This window comes from Acipenser ruthenus, chromosome 3 (assembly GCF_902713425.1).
Source record: "Acipenser ruthenus chromosome 3, fAciRut3.2 maternal haplotype, whole genome shotgun sequence".
Taxonomy (NCBI): Eukaryota; Metazoa; Chordata; class Actinopteri; order Acipenseriformes; family Acipenseridae; genus Acipenser; species Acipenser ruthenus.
This window is the reverse complement of record NC_081191.1, coordinates 86,077,598-86,093,319: the sequence shown is the minus strand read 5'-3', so window position 1 is coordinate 86,093,319 and position 15,722 is coordinate 86,077,598. Positions and strand designations below refer to the sequence as shown.

The 15,722-nt window shown below is 40.7% G+C and overlaps 1 protein-coding gene across 1 annotated transcript; it reads right to left on the bottom strand.

Annotated features, from left to right (window-relative positions):
• Positions 1–8,873: 8,873 nt before the first annotated feature.
• On the bottom strand, positions 8,874–14,894 carry LOC117394340 (E3 ubiquitin-protein ligase TRIM39-like). Its single transcript, XM_033992497.3, has 6 exons — positions 14,586–14,894; positions 13,899–13,994; positions 12,341–12,586; positions 11,954–11,976; positions 11,149–11,285; positions 8,874–10,510 (listed from the first exon to the last, which is right to left on the bottom strand). Exons 1-6 carry the CDS (start codon positions 14,751–14,753, stop codon positions 9,888–9,890), a joined length of 1,293 nt encoding a protein of 430 aa, XP_033848388.2. The 5' UTR covers positions 14,754–14,894; the 3' UTR covers positions 8,874–9,887.
• Positions 14,895–15,722: the final 828 nt, after the last annotated feature.

Genomic DNA, 15,722 nt, shown 5'->3' with positions numbered 1-15,722 from the left:
TATCCGAGTACACAAACAGCAACTTGACTGACTGCCGAGAAAAGACAAACAAAGATGTCACTGCCCGAATACACAAGCAGCAACGTAACTGACTGCCAAGAAAAGATGACCAAAGCGCTACTGCCCGATCTAGAATCAACCATGACATACAGGCAGACATTTTCAAATAAGCGTGTGGTGGAGTGTCCTGCCCCTATATGTATTTGTATTATTATTTGTAATTTTGTTTGCAGCGCAGCTCAAAGCGCCGCGTATTTGTTATTGTTTTTATAATTTAAAAACCCAGTGAGGATGCGTGACTGATCAGCTAGTGATTTAGCTAGCTGACACTCAGGCATCCTTATTAAACTCGTGCAGACGGTGACCATCTCCCGAGTTAATTCATTGATTAACTGTTGCTAATCGGGAGATGGTCACTGTATATAAACCTGTAGCTCTCTACCCTCGGAGGACAGTGTATTAGGCGTGAGAGCGAGGAGAGAGAGAGAGAAAACGAAATGAAACGAAACGAAACGAAACTTAGCTTACAAATAACTGCTAAGCGCGCTGGTTTACACCAGCACGATATTTATTTGTTTGGCCAACGCGCCTTTTTGTTTGTTGTGTTTTGTGTTGTTTGTTTAAATCTTTTATTTATTATTTAATAAATACGCTGAGCGCCGTAGCGTTCAGCTTCACCAGCCCATCCATTGTTTTGTTTCTGGTACTTGGTCCGTGACGTCACCATACACACGCCACTCAACTGCTGCTCGACCACAAAGTGCCATTAGCTTCCTGAGGAATTTGAAGAGAAGTTTTTACAATTTCTGAGATTCTAACAAACAGCGCCAGGTTGGACAGATCGGAAATGCTGATCAGACCCCCATATTTTTCACATGCCAAGCAATACCACAGTTCACAAATTGGGAGAAAAACAGGTGTGAGTAATCCCGACAGGAAATGAGAAGCTGCACATAACTGTACTGCTGTGTCACAGCAGATGGTTGCAAACTGCCTCATATGGGTAATCAAGGTTGTATCTTTGTAAATGCATATGTATTTGATGTTTTATTCTTTCCTCAAATTAAGGGTGGGGAATTTGGGCTGCGTCTTAAATTCGAGGGCATCTTAAATTCGAAGGAATGCGGTAATAACTAAAATTATAAACTGAAAACTATTCTTCAAGTAAGCGACAGGTGGATTCAATAACATCCTGGCTAAACCTTGCCCTGGAAATAATAAAAGGATTAGGGTAATCCAATACAATTCATTATAGATTCAGTCATACTCTGAGTTTGTGAATCTTCTCTAACGCTTTTAAATCGAAAATGAGATTTCTCAGGACACCCATCAGGAAGTGGGTCTGTCTGACATGGAAAAAAAAGAGAACGATTTGTAAATGTAAAATGTAAAATAATTTTAAAAGAATGCATGTACAACACTATGACGTGTATATTAAAGGTTAAACTATGACCATGTATATTTAAATTTAGCATTTTTCTTTGTATGTATTAGATACAGTAGGGACAGGTCAGTTATCTCATCTCCCAGGAACACCCAGAACATTAGGGGACTCGTCTTGTACAGTATGTGTGGCAACACAGAAGAGAGGGATGCTCGAAGTCTTTGTAAAGTTAATTCAGAGATGCAAGTAGAAAGAGTTTGCAGTGAATAGCTTTTATGGGTATTCAGAATGCTTACTGCTACTAACATAAACTAGTTTTGCAATCAGGTTTACTGTAAAAAGACCAAGTTTATCCAAAACTTAAAATCGAAACTAGGGATGGGTCAGTGTAGTTGAATACACAGAGATCAAAAAACTATTCGAATAGCATATTACATATTTGAGTACATAAAAAAGCCTTATATATTAGCTACTAGTAGAAGCAAACACATATTTTGTTTAAATGCTGGCGCATGTGTTAAAAGTCAGTTTTAAACCATAAGTCAGACATTATTATGCCTGTTGCACCAACCAACAATTTAGCCTGGCTTAGCTACATCCAACGTTAATACTGACGTTCGAATTGTGGTTTCATGTGAATGAGACTTGCATATTAAACGTAAGGACCCTAATTAATTGTCAGCAAAATTCTACAGTAAACGGATTCTGTGTGAAATTGTTGCCTTGTTTTCAGCTAATGTTAACAGATCCCCGCTTGAGTTCCTCTGTAATGACTGCACACAGCAGGTTCTGCACTGTTGCTAGGCAGTCGTGAAAGAACTTCCGGTAGCACAGCACAGGCTAACTTTAAATTTGTAAACTGAAATAAAACAAAATAATGGATATAGCAAGTGCTAAAAGAAGGAAGCCACACTTTGGTAATATTAGAGAGCTAATTTAACTTCATGATGAATATAAAAACATACTAAATGCTACATAGAACAACGCAATGACTAATACGAAAAAGCAAGTTACTGTAAATGGATGGAATAACGTCAACATTTGCACTGACTATTAAAAGTACAACCAGGTACAGTATGTTCCTTGTTTTGAATTATTTACACGTTATTGAATAAACAAAGTAACTTGACTTAGCTTAATCTGATTTCAGTACTTAATGGCTAGTTGTAATTGGTAGTAATGTTTTATTATTATTATTATTATTATTATTATTTATTTCTTACCAGACGCCCTTATCCAGGGCTACTTACAATCGTAAGCAAATACATTTCAAGTGTTACAATACAAGTAATACAATAAGAGCAAGAAATACAATAACTTTTGTTCAAGCAAAGTACAAGTGTGACAAACCACAATTCAATAATACAGCAGATAATAGTGATAGTTACATCAGGATATGATTAAATAGTGATAGTTACATCAGGATATGACTAAATACAAAGTACTACAAGTTAAACACTTGGCAGATTACAGTATTCTGAAGTACAGGATTAAATGCAGTAAAATAGGGGGCAGATAAGAGCAGAATAAAGCACATTTACATGAAGGGTGATAGTGTCCCAGGATACAAACAGAGGAGTTCTACAGGTGCTGTTTGAAGAGGTGAGTCTTAAGGAGGCACCGGCATATGGTCAGGGACTGGGCAGTCCTGACACCTGTAGGAAGGTCATTCCACCACTGCGGAGCAAGGGTGGAGAAGGAGCGGGCTCTGGAAGCAGGGGAGCGTAGCGGAGGTAGAGCTAGTCTTCTAGTGCAGGCAGAGCGGAGAGGTCAAGTGGGGCTGTAGGGAGAGATGAGGGTCTGGAGGTAGCTGGGTGCAGTCTGGTCAAGGCATCTGTAGGCTAGTACAAGAGTCTTGAACTGGATGCGAGCGGTGATCGGGAGCCAGTGGAGCGAGCGGAGTAGTGGAGTCGCGAGGGCGAAGCGAGGCAGAGAGAACACCAGGCGGGCAGTAGAGTTCTGGATGAGCTGGAGCGGACGGGTGGCGGACGCAGGGAGGCCAGCCAGGAGGGAGTTGCAGTAGTCTAGGCGGGAGAGTACCAGGGCCTGGACCAGGAGCTGGGTAGCATAGTTGGTGAGGAAGGGTCGGATTCTTCGGATGTTGCTCAGGAAGAATCTGCAAGTGCGTGCCAGAGTGGAGATGTGCTGGGAATAAGAGAGGCAGGGGTCCAGGGTGACTCCAAGGTTCTTAGCTGAGGAAGAGGGAGAGAGTGTGGTAGATTCCAGAGGAACAGAGATAGAGAGATCAGAGGAGGGGGAGGAGGAGGGAAAGAAAAGGAGGTCAGATTTAGAGAGGTTGAGTTTGAGGTGATGCGAGTGCATCCAGGAGGAAATAGCAGACAGACAGGTAGAGATACGGGAGGAGATGGTGGAGTCAGAGGTGGGGAAGGAGAGGAAAATCTGAGCATCATCAGCATAGAAATGGTATGAGAAACCATAGGATGCGATGAGGGGGCCCAGAGAGCGGGTGTAGAGAGAGAACAGGAGAGGACCCAAGACTGACCCTTGGGGGACTCCAGTTAAGAGAGGGTGAGGTGTGGAGGTTGCTCCACGCCAGGTTACCTGGTAAGTGCGGTTGGAGAGGTAGGAGGAGAACCAGGCCAGAGCAGTGCCAGAGATCCCCAGGTCAGCAAGAGATGATAGTAGAATAGAGTGATCAACAGTGTCAAAGGCAGCAGAGAGGTCGAGGAGAATTAGGACAGAGGAGAGAGAGGCAGCTCGGGCACACTTAAGTGAGTTGGTGACAGACAGGAGGGCGGTTTCAGTGGAGTGAGCAGAGCGGAAGCCAGATTGGAGAGGGTCAAGCAGAGAGTGGTTGGACAGGAAAGCAGAGAGCTGGCGGTGTACAGTCCGCTCGAGGGTTTTGGAGAGGAAGGGTAGGAGGGAGACAGGACGGTAGCTCTGGAGGGAGGTGGGGTCAAGGATAGGTTTTTTGAGGAGGGGAGTGATAGAGGCTTTTTTGAAGGCAGAGGGAAAGATACCAGAAAGTAGAGAGGTGTTGAGGAGGGAGGAGATGAAGGGGAGTAGAGCAGGAGCAGCAGCTTGAAAGAGGTGAGTGGGGAGTGGGTCCAAGGCACACGTGGTGGGTTTGTGACCCTGGAGCAGGGAGGAGAGGTCAGAGTCTGAGAGGGGCAAGAAGGTGGAGAAGGAGGGCGAGTTAGTAGGGGTTGGAGCAGGAGGGGGTGCGGGGGAGGGAGAGGTGTTAAAGATTTTGCGGATATCTGAGATTTTAGAAGAGAAGAAGGAGGCAAAGTCATCAGGGGAGATAGAGGAGGGAGGAGGAGGGGGGGAGGGTTTAGGAGGGAGGAGAAGGTAGAGAATAGTTTACGTGGGTTGTTAGTGGAGGCTTGGATTACAGATTGGAAATAAGCACATTTAATAGAGGAGAGAGTAGAGAAGGAGGAGAGGAGAGTGCGGTAAAGGTCTAGGGCAGCAGGGAGTTTGGTTCTCTTCCATTTCTTTTCAGCAGATCGCAGTGTGATTCTTGCCGAGCGGAGCGCAGAGGAGAGCCAGGGATGGGGAGGGGAGAGGCGAGCAGGTCGGGAGGTGAGGGGACAGAGGGAGTCGAGGGAGGAGGTGAGTGAGGAGAAGAGGGTGGAGGTAGCAGAGTCTACGGAGAGTTGCGAAAAGGAGTCGATAGGAGGGAGGTGAGAGATAGCAGTGGAGGCAAGGACAGAGGGGGAGAGAGAGCGGAGGTTACGGCGAGAGGTGATAGTGGGGGTAGGAGGAGCAGGGAGAGGGGGGAGAGACAGAGAAAAAGAGATGAAATAGTGATCAGAGGTGTCCAGGGGGGTGACAGAGAGGGTGGAGGGGCAGCAGGCCCTGGAGAAGGTGAGGTCCAGTTGACGGCCAGCTTTGTGGGTAGGAGGGGACGGAGAGAGACAGAAGTCAAAGGAGTGAAGGAGAGGGAGGAATCCAGCAGAGTGGCTGGGGTTGGAGAGATGAATGTTGAAGTCACCCAACAGGACAGTCGGGGTAGACAGAGAGGGGAGGGAGGAGAGTAGATAGTCGAGTTCATCCAGAAAGTGAGTGAGAGACCCAGGGGGGCGGTACAGAACAATGAGCAGGAGTTGACAGGGAGAGGTTAGTTGGACTGCATGAAATTCAAAGGTATTAACTGTTGGAATTAATTTTTTATTGTTTTGGCCAAGTTACAATATTTGCACTATTCAGATAATTTTATGTTTTTATTTGTTAGTTAGAATTAAACATGTAGAATATTTAGGTTGCTATATGATAAGTGTTATTTTATTGTGAATACAGCAAAAATGATTATTAGTTTTTTTGTACTGCGCAGCTACTGTAGCTACACTTTTTTATTTACATTTTAATTTGGGGGCATTTAAAACAAGGTAGACAAGTACTTAGAGTAAATACTGCAACAACATTACAGGTGTCAGTGCGATGAAAACGTAGGCTTTCAAGGGTGTCTACCAGGTATGTCAGTAAATGCCTTAGGGGTTAGAAAAGGTGCACAGTTCAGTTGTTGGCTCTTTTAGACAGTTGCTCAGTGGCCTGCTCTATTAATGTAAAGACTGAACAGATGCTGTTAAGGAGTGGTAACCTCATTGCTACTGTAAAGAAGTAGGCGTCACTCTCGTAGGCTGTGGTGTAATTCAAGTGCAACTGCAGGACATTTATGATCTTGAACTTAGCTTGTATGGTTTTCAAATGATTGTTCCAGTGCTAGTAGTACCAGGGCAAGTGGATGAAATTATCATTGATACGTTTCACTCCAACTGAGCACTCAATTACTTAACTAAAACTAAACAGAACTAACATGTAACTTAATTAGGCCTTTTTAATTGTTCTCAGCTCCTGTAAAGTTGCAGATTTCAAGTTACTTATAACATGTTATAATGAAGCTGAAATCTCCAAAGAGCAGAAAACAATTAAAAAGGCCCAGTTAAGCTAATTATTAGTTAAATTAAGGGTTTAGTTAAGCAGGGCTCTACATTTAGATTTTTTACTACTGGCCCCTTGGGCCACTGAGGTAGTGTTTTTACTGGCCAGGATACAATTTTAACTGGCCCAATAATAAGTACTAAACTGTATCACCCTGCTTGGCAAGTTAATAGCAGAGTAATGTATTAGGTTGTGTGTTAGCGCCATTCAAAAATAAAATAAACCATCTTATGGATTATTTGTTTAGCCATTCTGATTATATGTATACCATATGTTTAAATTGTAAGAGCTGATCTATTTTTTAAATCTATTTTTTTGTACATTTCACATATTTTGACTAGATGACAATATAAAAATAAAATGAGTTATCATCTGGAATAAATTCACCCGATGTTTAATTGTTAAACTATTTTTGTGTTATTTTAGTTACTGTTATTGTTGGCTTCAGAGTTACTAAGGCATCAGTAAATTAAAGAAGAAAAAAAGTTTTTTCACTGTGGAAATCTGCTAATCCTAAACTACATGGACAGTGTGAGAAACTGAAGTTCTGGTAGAAATTTTCATCAGACAACAAAATCTCGAACTCGTCAAAAAACTCACAAAATAGTCAAATATATTCAATCTTTTCTCAAATTACTTTGTTTAATGCCGACAGTAGGAGCATCGTGCAGCATTGCGTAAACTGCATTCTCCCACTGTAGGCATTCAATAAATGTATTCATTAAATTAGCTAAGTGCTCCCCAGTGCTTTCTTCCACAACAATATGTCAGAATCTAAAACATGCTATATTAAAAAACAGAGCAATACGTCAATAGCTGCCATCTTTCAATATGCCTTGCAGGACATTGTAAACATCTGGTTCACACCCCATATAAAATGAGCAGAGTGCACCTACAAACTGTAGTGTGAACACAAACGGACTTGGTCCGGAAAAACACTGCAATAAAGAGCTTAATCCTGAGCTTAATCCTGAGCTCAGTACTAAAGCGTGGGATCAGCTAGTCCCCAACATTGTTCCCCATCTTGCAATTGTTACTAAGTTAATACGGAGCAGGGGATGAACCTGAGACAGTACCTATTAGCTAGTCCGCAACTTTGTATGCAGCTCCATACTAAAATCTACAAGTTCTTTGCAATTGACCTGGACAGTTCAGTAATATTGCTCCATTCTGACATCTGGCACTGTTCTGATAAACTATAAGCAGCCCTGACAAGTAAAAAAGTTATTTGTTTAAAAATATATATAAAAATTGGCAGTCAAGGGGTTAAACTGTAACTACTGTCTGGTTTATACAAAAAAAAAAACAAAAAAAAACCGCATGTTCATTGGCATCTTAGTAAAAATACAATTGAGCTTTCTGTTTTTGCCTGACTGTAAAAATGAATATTAGCTTCAATTATAGCCCTTGATTAATGAATGGGCAAAAAAATGTATGTTTCAAAACTATAGCAGTAAATACTAAAGACAAGTGCGTTTGTTTGTGTGTGCCATGGAGGTGGTTGTTGCATTTCATGTTGGTACTTTGTCTCTGTGTGTGTGTGTGTGTGTGTGTGTGTGTGTGTGTGTGTTACATCATTAAACTTCCTGCAGATTATATACATTTAAATTTAAATAACAATTACATGCACAGTCGGCGCCTTTCAATAAAGAACACTGCAGTATTGTGCTGTACCAATGCTGTATCTGATGAGCAGAATTGAGAACAGACACACCTCTTGATTTGAGTTTTTCTTCCTCACAAACATTTTAGTTGTCCTGGAACACTTGAGTGGTGATGTGATGAGAAGTACAATTTAAGAATACGAAATAAACCCGTGTGAGACGAGAGATAGGTTAGCCTTCCTACGCAATTCCACGGATCATTTTCAGCCGTTTTTTTTTTTTTTTAACAAATTACGTGGCATAAAACATCTGTCAGTTGCAAAACAACGCCGTACAGGTTTAAAGATATAAATAAGTGGTCGTTTCAAACTTGAAAACAAGTGAATTGTAAATCTCGCATTTAAAGGTAACGCTCTTACCTGCAATGTAAGGATGTTGTGACAGCATTAAAATGTCACCCGCAATACAATTAAACTAACCCCACGCTTCTGACGCACGACCTGTACTGCCAGCATAGCGCACCCAGTCTGGGAGATGTAGTTTTTTGTAAACATTCTTCACAACAGTCAAACCCTTTTCATATCACTTCTGAAGGACTGAGCAAACTGTGTGACAATAACTTTATTAGGAGTTCACCAATGTCCTCACAGATTATATCATAAACATGTTTTTCTTTTGTTTGTTTGTTTTTTGTTTTGTCCTGGAAATCAGAATACCAGCAGTACTAGGTATTGTTTTGACTACAATAGTGTTGATTATTTTATTATATTGTTTTTATATCGTAATGAACTACCACACTTTACAATCCACAACATAAGGTAGCTGTGCAAAATTAGTGCTAATCCGTCTGTAAATAACTTTTACCCAACAATCACTGTATACATCTCATTAGGGAAACACGTTGTTAAAACATGCAAGGAGACCATCTCCTTAGATATGTTCAAGCTAATATGAGCATAATATAAAAATCACAAAACATGGAGTATTACAGCCTTTATTTTATATGTACAATACAAAAAGAAAGCTGTCAACTGTTTACTGAAAATAAAATAAACTTGATCAAACATCTTCTAATTTGCACATTACAGGTGCGTCTTCAGAAAACACCACAGTTCGATTATTGTACACACACAAGAAATACATAAACCAGTCAACAAGAACAATATCTTCCACATGAAACCTTCGATTAAAAAAATATAAGAAAAAGAAAAAAGAAGAAAGATGGACACCATGTACATATGCATTGTGCTTTGAAATTCCCTATCAAATTGGAGGTAAACTGTCCTTTTCATTGATGGAATCGTTATTCAGTAAACACCCTACCATCCCTGAAGATCTTACTTTTTATAAGCTTCATAGAACTTGGATTACTTCAAAATCTAAATTAGCCATTTAGAGTATTTTACTAAAATAATCAGAACAACAAAAAGTACTGAATATAATATTGGGTGTGTCATCTATAAACCTAAGAAAAACATAACAAAAGACTTGAATTAGCTGATTAGCTTAAATAAAAATTAATTAACACAACTTAATTATTACCTTATAAGGCTTGCTTTACCAATTTTTATAAGAAAATTGGTTTGTTAATGAACTACAATCCCTAAAACAAATACAATTATGTTAGTCTTAATAAATACGACTCTAAGTTTGTATATCAACAATGTACCACATTTTACAAGATGTTTCTCATGTATTACAAGTAATACTGGCAGCCTTTATCAACCATACGGTTGCATGATAGTTTATTGATTTCAGAACAAGAGACTTTCTCAATGTCACACAATGAGTCAGTAGCTTAGCCAGAATTTGAACCAGGGACTTCCTGGTTACAAGCCCGTTTCTCTAACCACTGGACCACACAGCCTCCTATACCTATATATTTTTAAGACGTTGCCAGTAAAGATGACAATTATTTTTGTACAGGTTATTTACATCTGTAATACATAACATGGAGCACCATAACACCGATTGCCTTTGCACACCCTACAGGCTCAGAGCCTCTCACTGAAATAGCTAACAGAATCCTCCTTTGTAGGATTAGGCTCTCCTATATCAGACACAGGCTCTTTAGGCTCTGGCAGCATGGGGCACAATACCAGGGGCCAGGTACTTGACTTGTCATATGTCTTGAAGGCAGGAGTGACTGGCTTGCGAAACTTGGTTTTGAAGGTGTACAACAGACAGAAGTTGTCTACCGCATAGAAGGACAGCTTCCCATCTTCATAGTCTAGGAAGACCCCAAGGCGGTGAAACTTCTTGCAGATCAGGTGGATGGCATCTCCGTTGTGCATGGCATAAAATTCTCCATCAGACAACTGGAACACCCAGGACTCCTTGTTGAAACCCAATGTCATGTCTCTCCTGGTCCCAGTCCTTGACATTGTAGGGTAAGCCACCCCAACACCCCAGTTTTCTTTGCCCTTGAGCATAACCTCCCAGTAGTGGCGACCGCTGGAGAAGATCTGAGTTGCCATGACATTGGGGGTCTTGGTGAACCTCTCTGGCTTTTCCAGGACGCTCTGGGCCTGTGATACAAACCTTATTTCTCTCCGGTCCTCTGTGACTCTCAGGTTCCTGTGAGCAGTGTTCTCGTCGAACGTGATGTTCTCAGAGTCTAAAGCAGGAGGAAGGACAATGAACACCACTTATTTCCAGTAGAATCTAGCCCAGGTCCTGAGGAGCAAATTGGGGCTCACTTTTTCAGAAAATTGGACTTCTAACCTATCTTTCATTCTCCATATTCAATGTGAAAAATCTGCAAACTAATGCCTTTGGTTGACAAATTGCTTCAACTTTAGCTTTCAGTATATAATGTATACTTTAGTATTCTGGAGCACTGGTCATCACCTGGTCTGGCCCAAATCTGAATCCACTGGCTATAAACTTAGGTAAGGTAAGGTGCCAGCACTGGAAGAAACCAACAACTAAGCCAACTTTAAAATATGAAGTGAATTGATGCTACTGGTCCATAAAGGAAGTAATGGTGCTGTGTGCTTCAAGAAATATAAATGAAAAATGTGATTGTTGTATTACTAATATCTGCAATAATATTTGGCACAACCCTTTACTTACTTTTAGACAGAATACTTAACTCCAATGACCCTGTAACACTGTTGTTTCCTAACAATTACTGAGTACATACTATGGCACATTTGCTCTGCAACTGACAGTGTTACTGGTTTCTCAGTCAACATGTACGTTCTCAGTCAAATCGAGGTGAGGCTGCCCCCCAGTTTCCATCCCCTCACTCACATTGCCAAGGCCGCGGCAGGAATTTCTTGGTGCTCTTCAGGATTTCATCTACACAATTCTCCAGTGACTTCAGCCTCTTGTTGTCAACTTGGACATCCTTCCCTAAAGATATATGTATGGCCTCGAACGCTTCAATACTAAACCATTGTAAAAAAAAAGATTAAAATAGCCCAAGCTATCCACTCTCACCCAGCACACTTCACCTAAATTGAAGATTCTTTAGAAATAGACTTTTATTAACAAAGCAACTCAAGGCTTTGTTATAATAGCCATCTACAACCAGGACCTGGTAAAAAATAAATAACTTAAAACAAGCCTGGCCAGGCAACCAGGCAAGTTTTTAACTTGGCAACATCTGTGTAGCACTTAGGCAAGTCATCTGCAGTTCTGACAGTGAAGAACATAAGAAAAAGAAATACATTCTAAACAACATATTAACATAACAGATATTCCAACCCTGTTGCTCTTTAAGACCATTATTATGGAATAGTACCCTGCTCAGATTTGGATTTCAAGGTACAGAACACAAGTATATTTCTTAATTTTGTATTCATGCTATGTCAACCATAAAAAGTAACAGATTATTTTTCAGTTAAATAAATCAAGTTTAAACTCAATGCGTACTCCTCATTATTTTAATCATTTTGATTCAGGATACTGATACCAATATTGACCTTGCGCTTCTTTTCATGAGTGGTGTTTCCTTTAGCGCTTTGATTCATATTTACACAGGCAAACGTGAAACTGAAATTGAATTTATGATATATTAATGTGATAAGCAAGTTTGTTTAATACTGAAGTTTACCTGGTTTTCATTGAATTGACCTCCTGTGTATGAGAAAATGAGAAAAGAAAATCAGCAATGGAAAGCGTCTGCATTCATTTAACCAATCATTTGTCAAAATGGATAACATGTGGGATCTAACAAAGTCAAAATCCATATTGCTGAATTCATATCAACTGCAGGCAAACTGAGAGTAGAGTATTATGAGAATGCTGTTAAGCTATTGAAACCATAAAGCCTTGATTAATGTCCCAACACTATTTTTAGTTTATTGACTACAGTTCGGTAAATTGGTATTTTCCTGGTTCCTGGTTAGCAGTGAAGAGGGAGAGGGAGAGGGATAGGGTTAGAGTAAATTTGTCAATCTGTGATTCGTGGTTAGCAGTGAGAAGGGAGAGACAGCCTCACCATCAGTATGTTGATGCTGCCGCACTCAGCAAGCTTGAAATTGTCCATGTGCTCCACGTTTTCCACCACGTTCATGGCAGCCTCAATTAAATTGAACCCCCCATTCACCCGGCTGTGGATTTGGCGCAGCATGTTGTGGTACTCAGCCTCGATCAGACGGTATGTGTTTTGCTCATCCTGCTCTAGTAGCGCACGCATCTCTCCGTACATGGCTTTCACCGAATTCTTCACTTTTTCAACTGTTTCCTGCATGAGAGATGGGGGGATATGTCAGTACACACTCCACTGCAACCCCTCGGACTCGCTTCCTTTATAGGGTGGGCCGTGCTCCAGCTTTGCTAGCTCTGGCTCCGGAGTGGCTCCGGTAGCTCAGCTCCAGCTCCAGAGCTGATGGAGACCCCCTGCTCCAGCTCCAGGCTGATTCCAGCAGCCCCTGCTCCATCTCCAGGCTGGCTCCAGAGCTGATGGAGACCCCCTGCTCCAGCTCCAGGCTGATTCCAGCAGCCCTTGCTCCAGCTCCAGGCTGGCTCCAGAGCTGATGGAGACCCCCTGCTCCAGCTCCAGGCTGGTTCCAGCAGCCCCTGCTCCGGATCTGAGAAGCGAGAGGGTGTGGGCCAGCGTATAAGAGCAGCGGGAATGAGGCGAGGACGGGAAGAGAGCGACGACAGCTGACCTGATAGGAGTGAGGAGATAATAAGAGAGCGAGAGAACCACCCACCATTACTACTGTCAGCCGTGAGACGGACCCCGGCTACAGCTTTGCCATTAACCCCCCCGGAACCTTGCTGAGGAAAGTGAGAGGAAAAGAGGGAGAGAACAGACAACCTGTCGAGACAATGGAGCGATTGACAGAGGGAAGGAGCCGGACTGGAGTCTGAGTGACGAGCCCAAGGAGCTACAGCTGCGGAGCAGCGTGTGTGTGCGTGTCTTGATCCTTTTCCCCCCATACTTCTGCCTACCCTGTGCTTTTTCACCCCTCTATCCTTTATTCTAAATAAATACGGGCTGACCACTACCCGTTCACTAGAATCACTGCCTCTGTCTGAGTCCATAAGGTCGGAACCCGAAAACATTACAATATATATACACCACCTACTCGATATATCGCGGGTGTCGGGGTCCAATATAAATCCTCTATGCAACCTGCTTTTTCTCATTTTTCATATAAAAACCAGCACACCGTTTTAATTCGTACTGTGGAGGGTAATTTCTTCTCATCAACTTAAGTCTCCAATTAATTTCATGAATCTTCCTTTCCTTTTTCAAATGCCCAAACCGCTGCATTGAAAGAATCCATTCCCAACATAGGAGGCGTGTTGCTATGGAGCTGACGTCACTGCCCTGTGACTTTTCCTTGTGCATTGCTTAAAAAACCGCTTCAGCAAGTAGATATTTAATTTGCTTTGTGTGATAGTGCAACACGTGTGTATATGATAACAGTTTGATATTAATGCTTTGTTTTTAATTGTTCTGTATATTTTAGTTTGTGATGTGCAGTACAAAATAAAACAAACAGTAATTCTAAGTGAAATTGGCTAAGTGAAAGTAAAAAACCTACCTCCACTTCTTTCTCGCTGGCAGAAAGCTGCTGCAAGTTTTTCTGCAGCTTTTCTTGGTTCTTCTTCAGTTGCTTTGCCTTAATCTCCAGTATCCCCTGAACACAGACAAAAAAAAGCCTCAACAATAATTTTATTCAACTTCAATAAATGGGTACTATGAACTATGGTCTGATTTTAATTAACTGTATACAAATTAACAACAATCAACTGTAAATGCACCCAATACCAGGATATACATAAAAACCTTGTAGTAATCCTAACTTATTGCATCCTAATTCAGATTGTATTTTAGTAGTATTATTTGCACATACTGTAAACTACACTGTATTTAAATAAAGCTTACATTCTAACCATTTGCTGCCCTGTAACACCTGTAAGTCACCTTGGATAAAGGTGTCTGAGAAATAAATAAATAAATAAATAAATAAATAAATAAATAATAATAATAATAATAATAATAATAATAATAATAATAATAATAATAAATGCAGTACTGATATAAGCAGTCTAGCTGATTTTCTGGACAATTGAAATTTGAAATACCAAAAACTGCTGTAAGCATTAGACTTTGTCTGCTTTAAAGCACAGCACTGACATTTATGCACAACATCAACAACAACAATAATAATAATAATAATAATAATAATAATAATAATAATAATAATAATAATAAGTTAACTACTTACTTTCTCTGCTTTGCATGCATCTTTGAAGGAAATGAGTGAGTGACTGCGATGTCTTTCGTTTACCAAACACGCGGGACAGATGCACAGCCTGCAGTCCCTACAGTAGAGTATCAGACCCTCATTATGCAATGTGCACAAAACTAGTGAATCGGAAGATGAGTCACTCATTGTGATGTTGTTCTAAGAAAAGCACAGGTGAAGCGATCCTGATCTTTACAAATAAATAATAAAAGAAGCTCAAATCATGGGCATCATTTTGATGTGTCAGGTATCCTGCACTGTCAGTTACTTCACCAAGAGCTACTGGAGGCTGTCTGTCTGGGCTCAAGGCTTTTATACTATACTGCTGCGTGACTTCACATGGAACTATCTGGAAGTGTTGCAGCCTCACCTATTTCCCTTACAGCAGTTAAAAGAGTTCCTCCCTAATCTCATACATACACTCAAAGAGTAAGGTCATTTTATAACTGATGCATTACTGGTAATACTTTAAAAAATAAGACAACCTCCTGAAAGCACTCTCAAGCTGTTTGTTTCTTCAACATGGATTATAAAAATAAAAAAAATAAAAACTATAGAAATATATCCCTAAATCAAGCTGAGAAAAATGAAATGTTACCACTGAAGACAAAACGTTTTGCCTGCTTGACTTGGAATCAACCAACTTATAGGTAGATCATCAGGGGCATCACCCAGTAAACAAAGATGCCATTCAGTGGCATAGCACCCCAGTTAATGCATCCACCGCTCTCTGAAATCCACACATTACTACACATTACTGCAACTCAAATTGAACTCTGGCCTTGAAAGTTGTTAGTCAAGCTTTTTCACTAATATTATTATTTTAATTGTGTTATTTTTATTAATTGCATTATTATGATTGGAATTAAAATGACATGTTCAGAGACAGCTCATAGCTCATAAGTACAATTTAGAATCTAAATGTTAAGTGGTTTGTAATTGTTAGATGGTCCCCCAACAGTAAACAGCAAGAGAACTTAAAATAGCTGTTGGCATGTTGCCTGTGTTCAAGTTTAATAAACAAGTTTAGCATTTACCCTGGACTCGAGTGAATACATCACACCTACCTATAGATTCTTTCAGTAAGCTAGTCAAATTCTTTGCTGTAATTCTGTA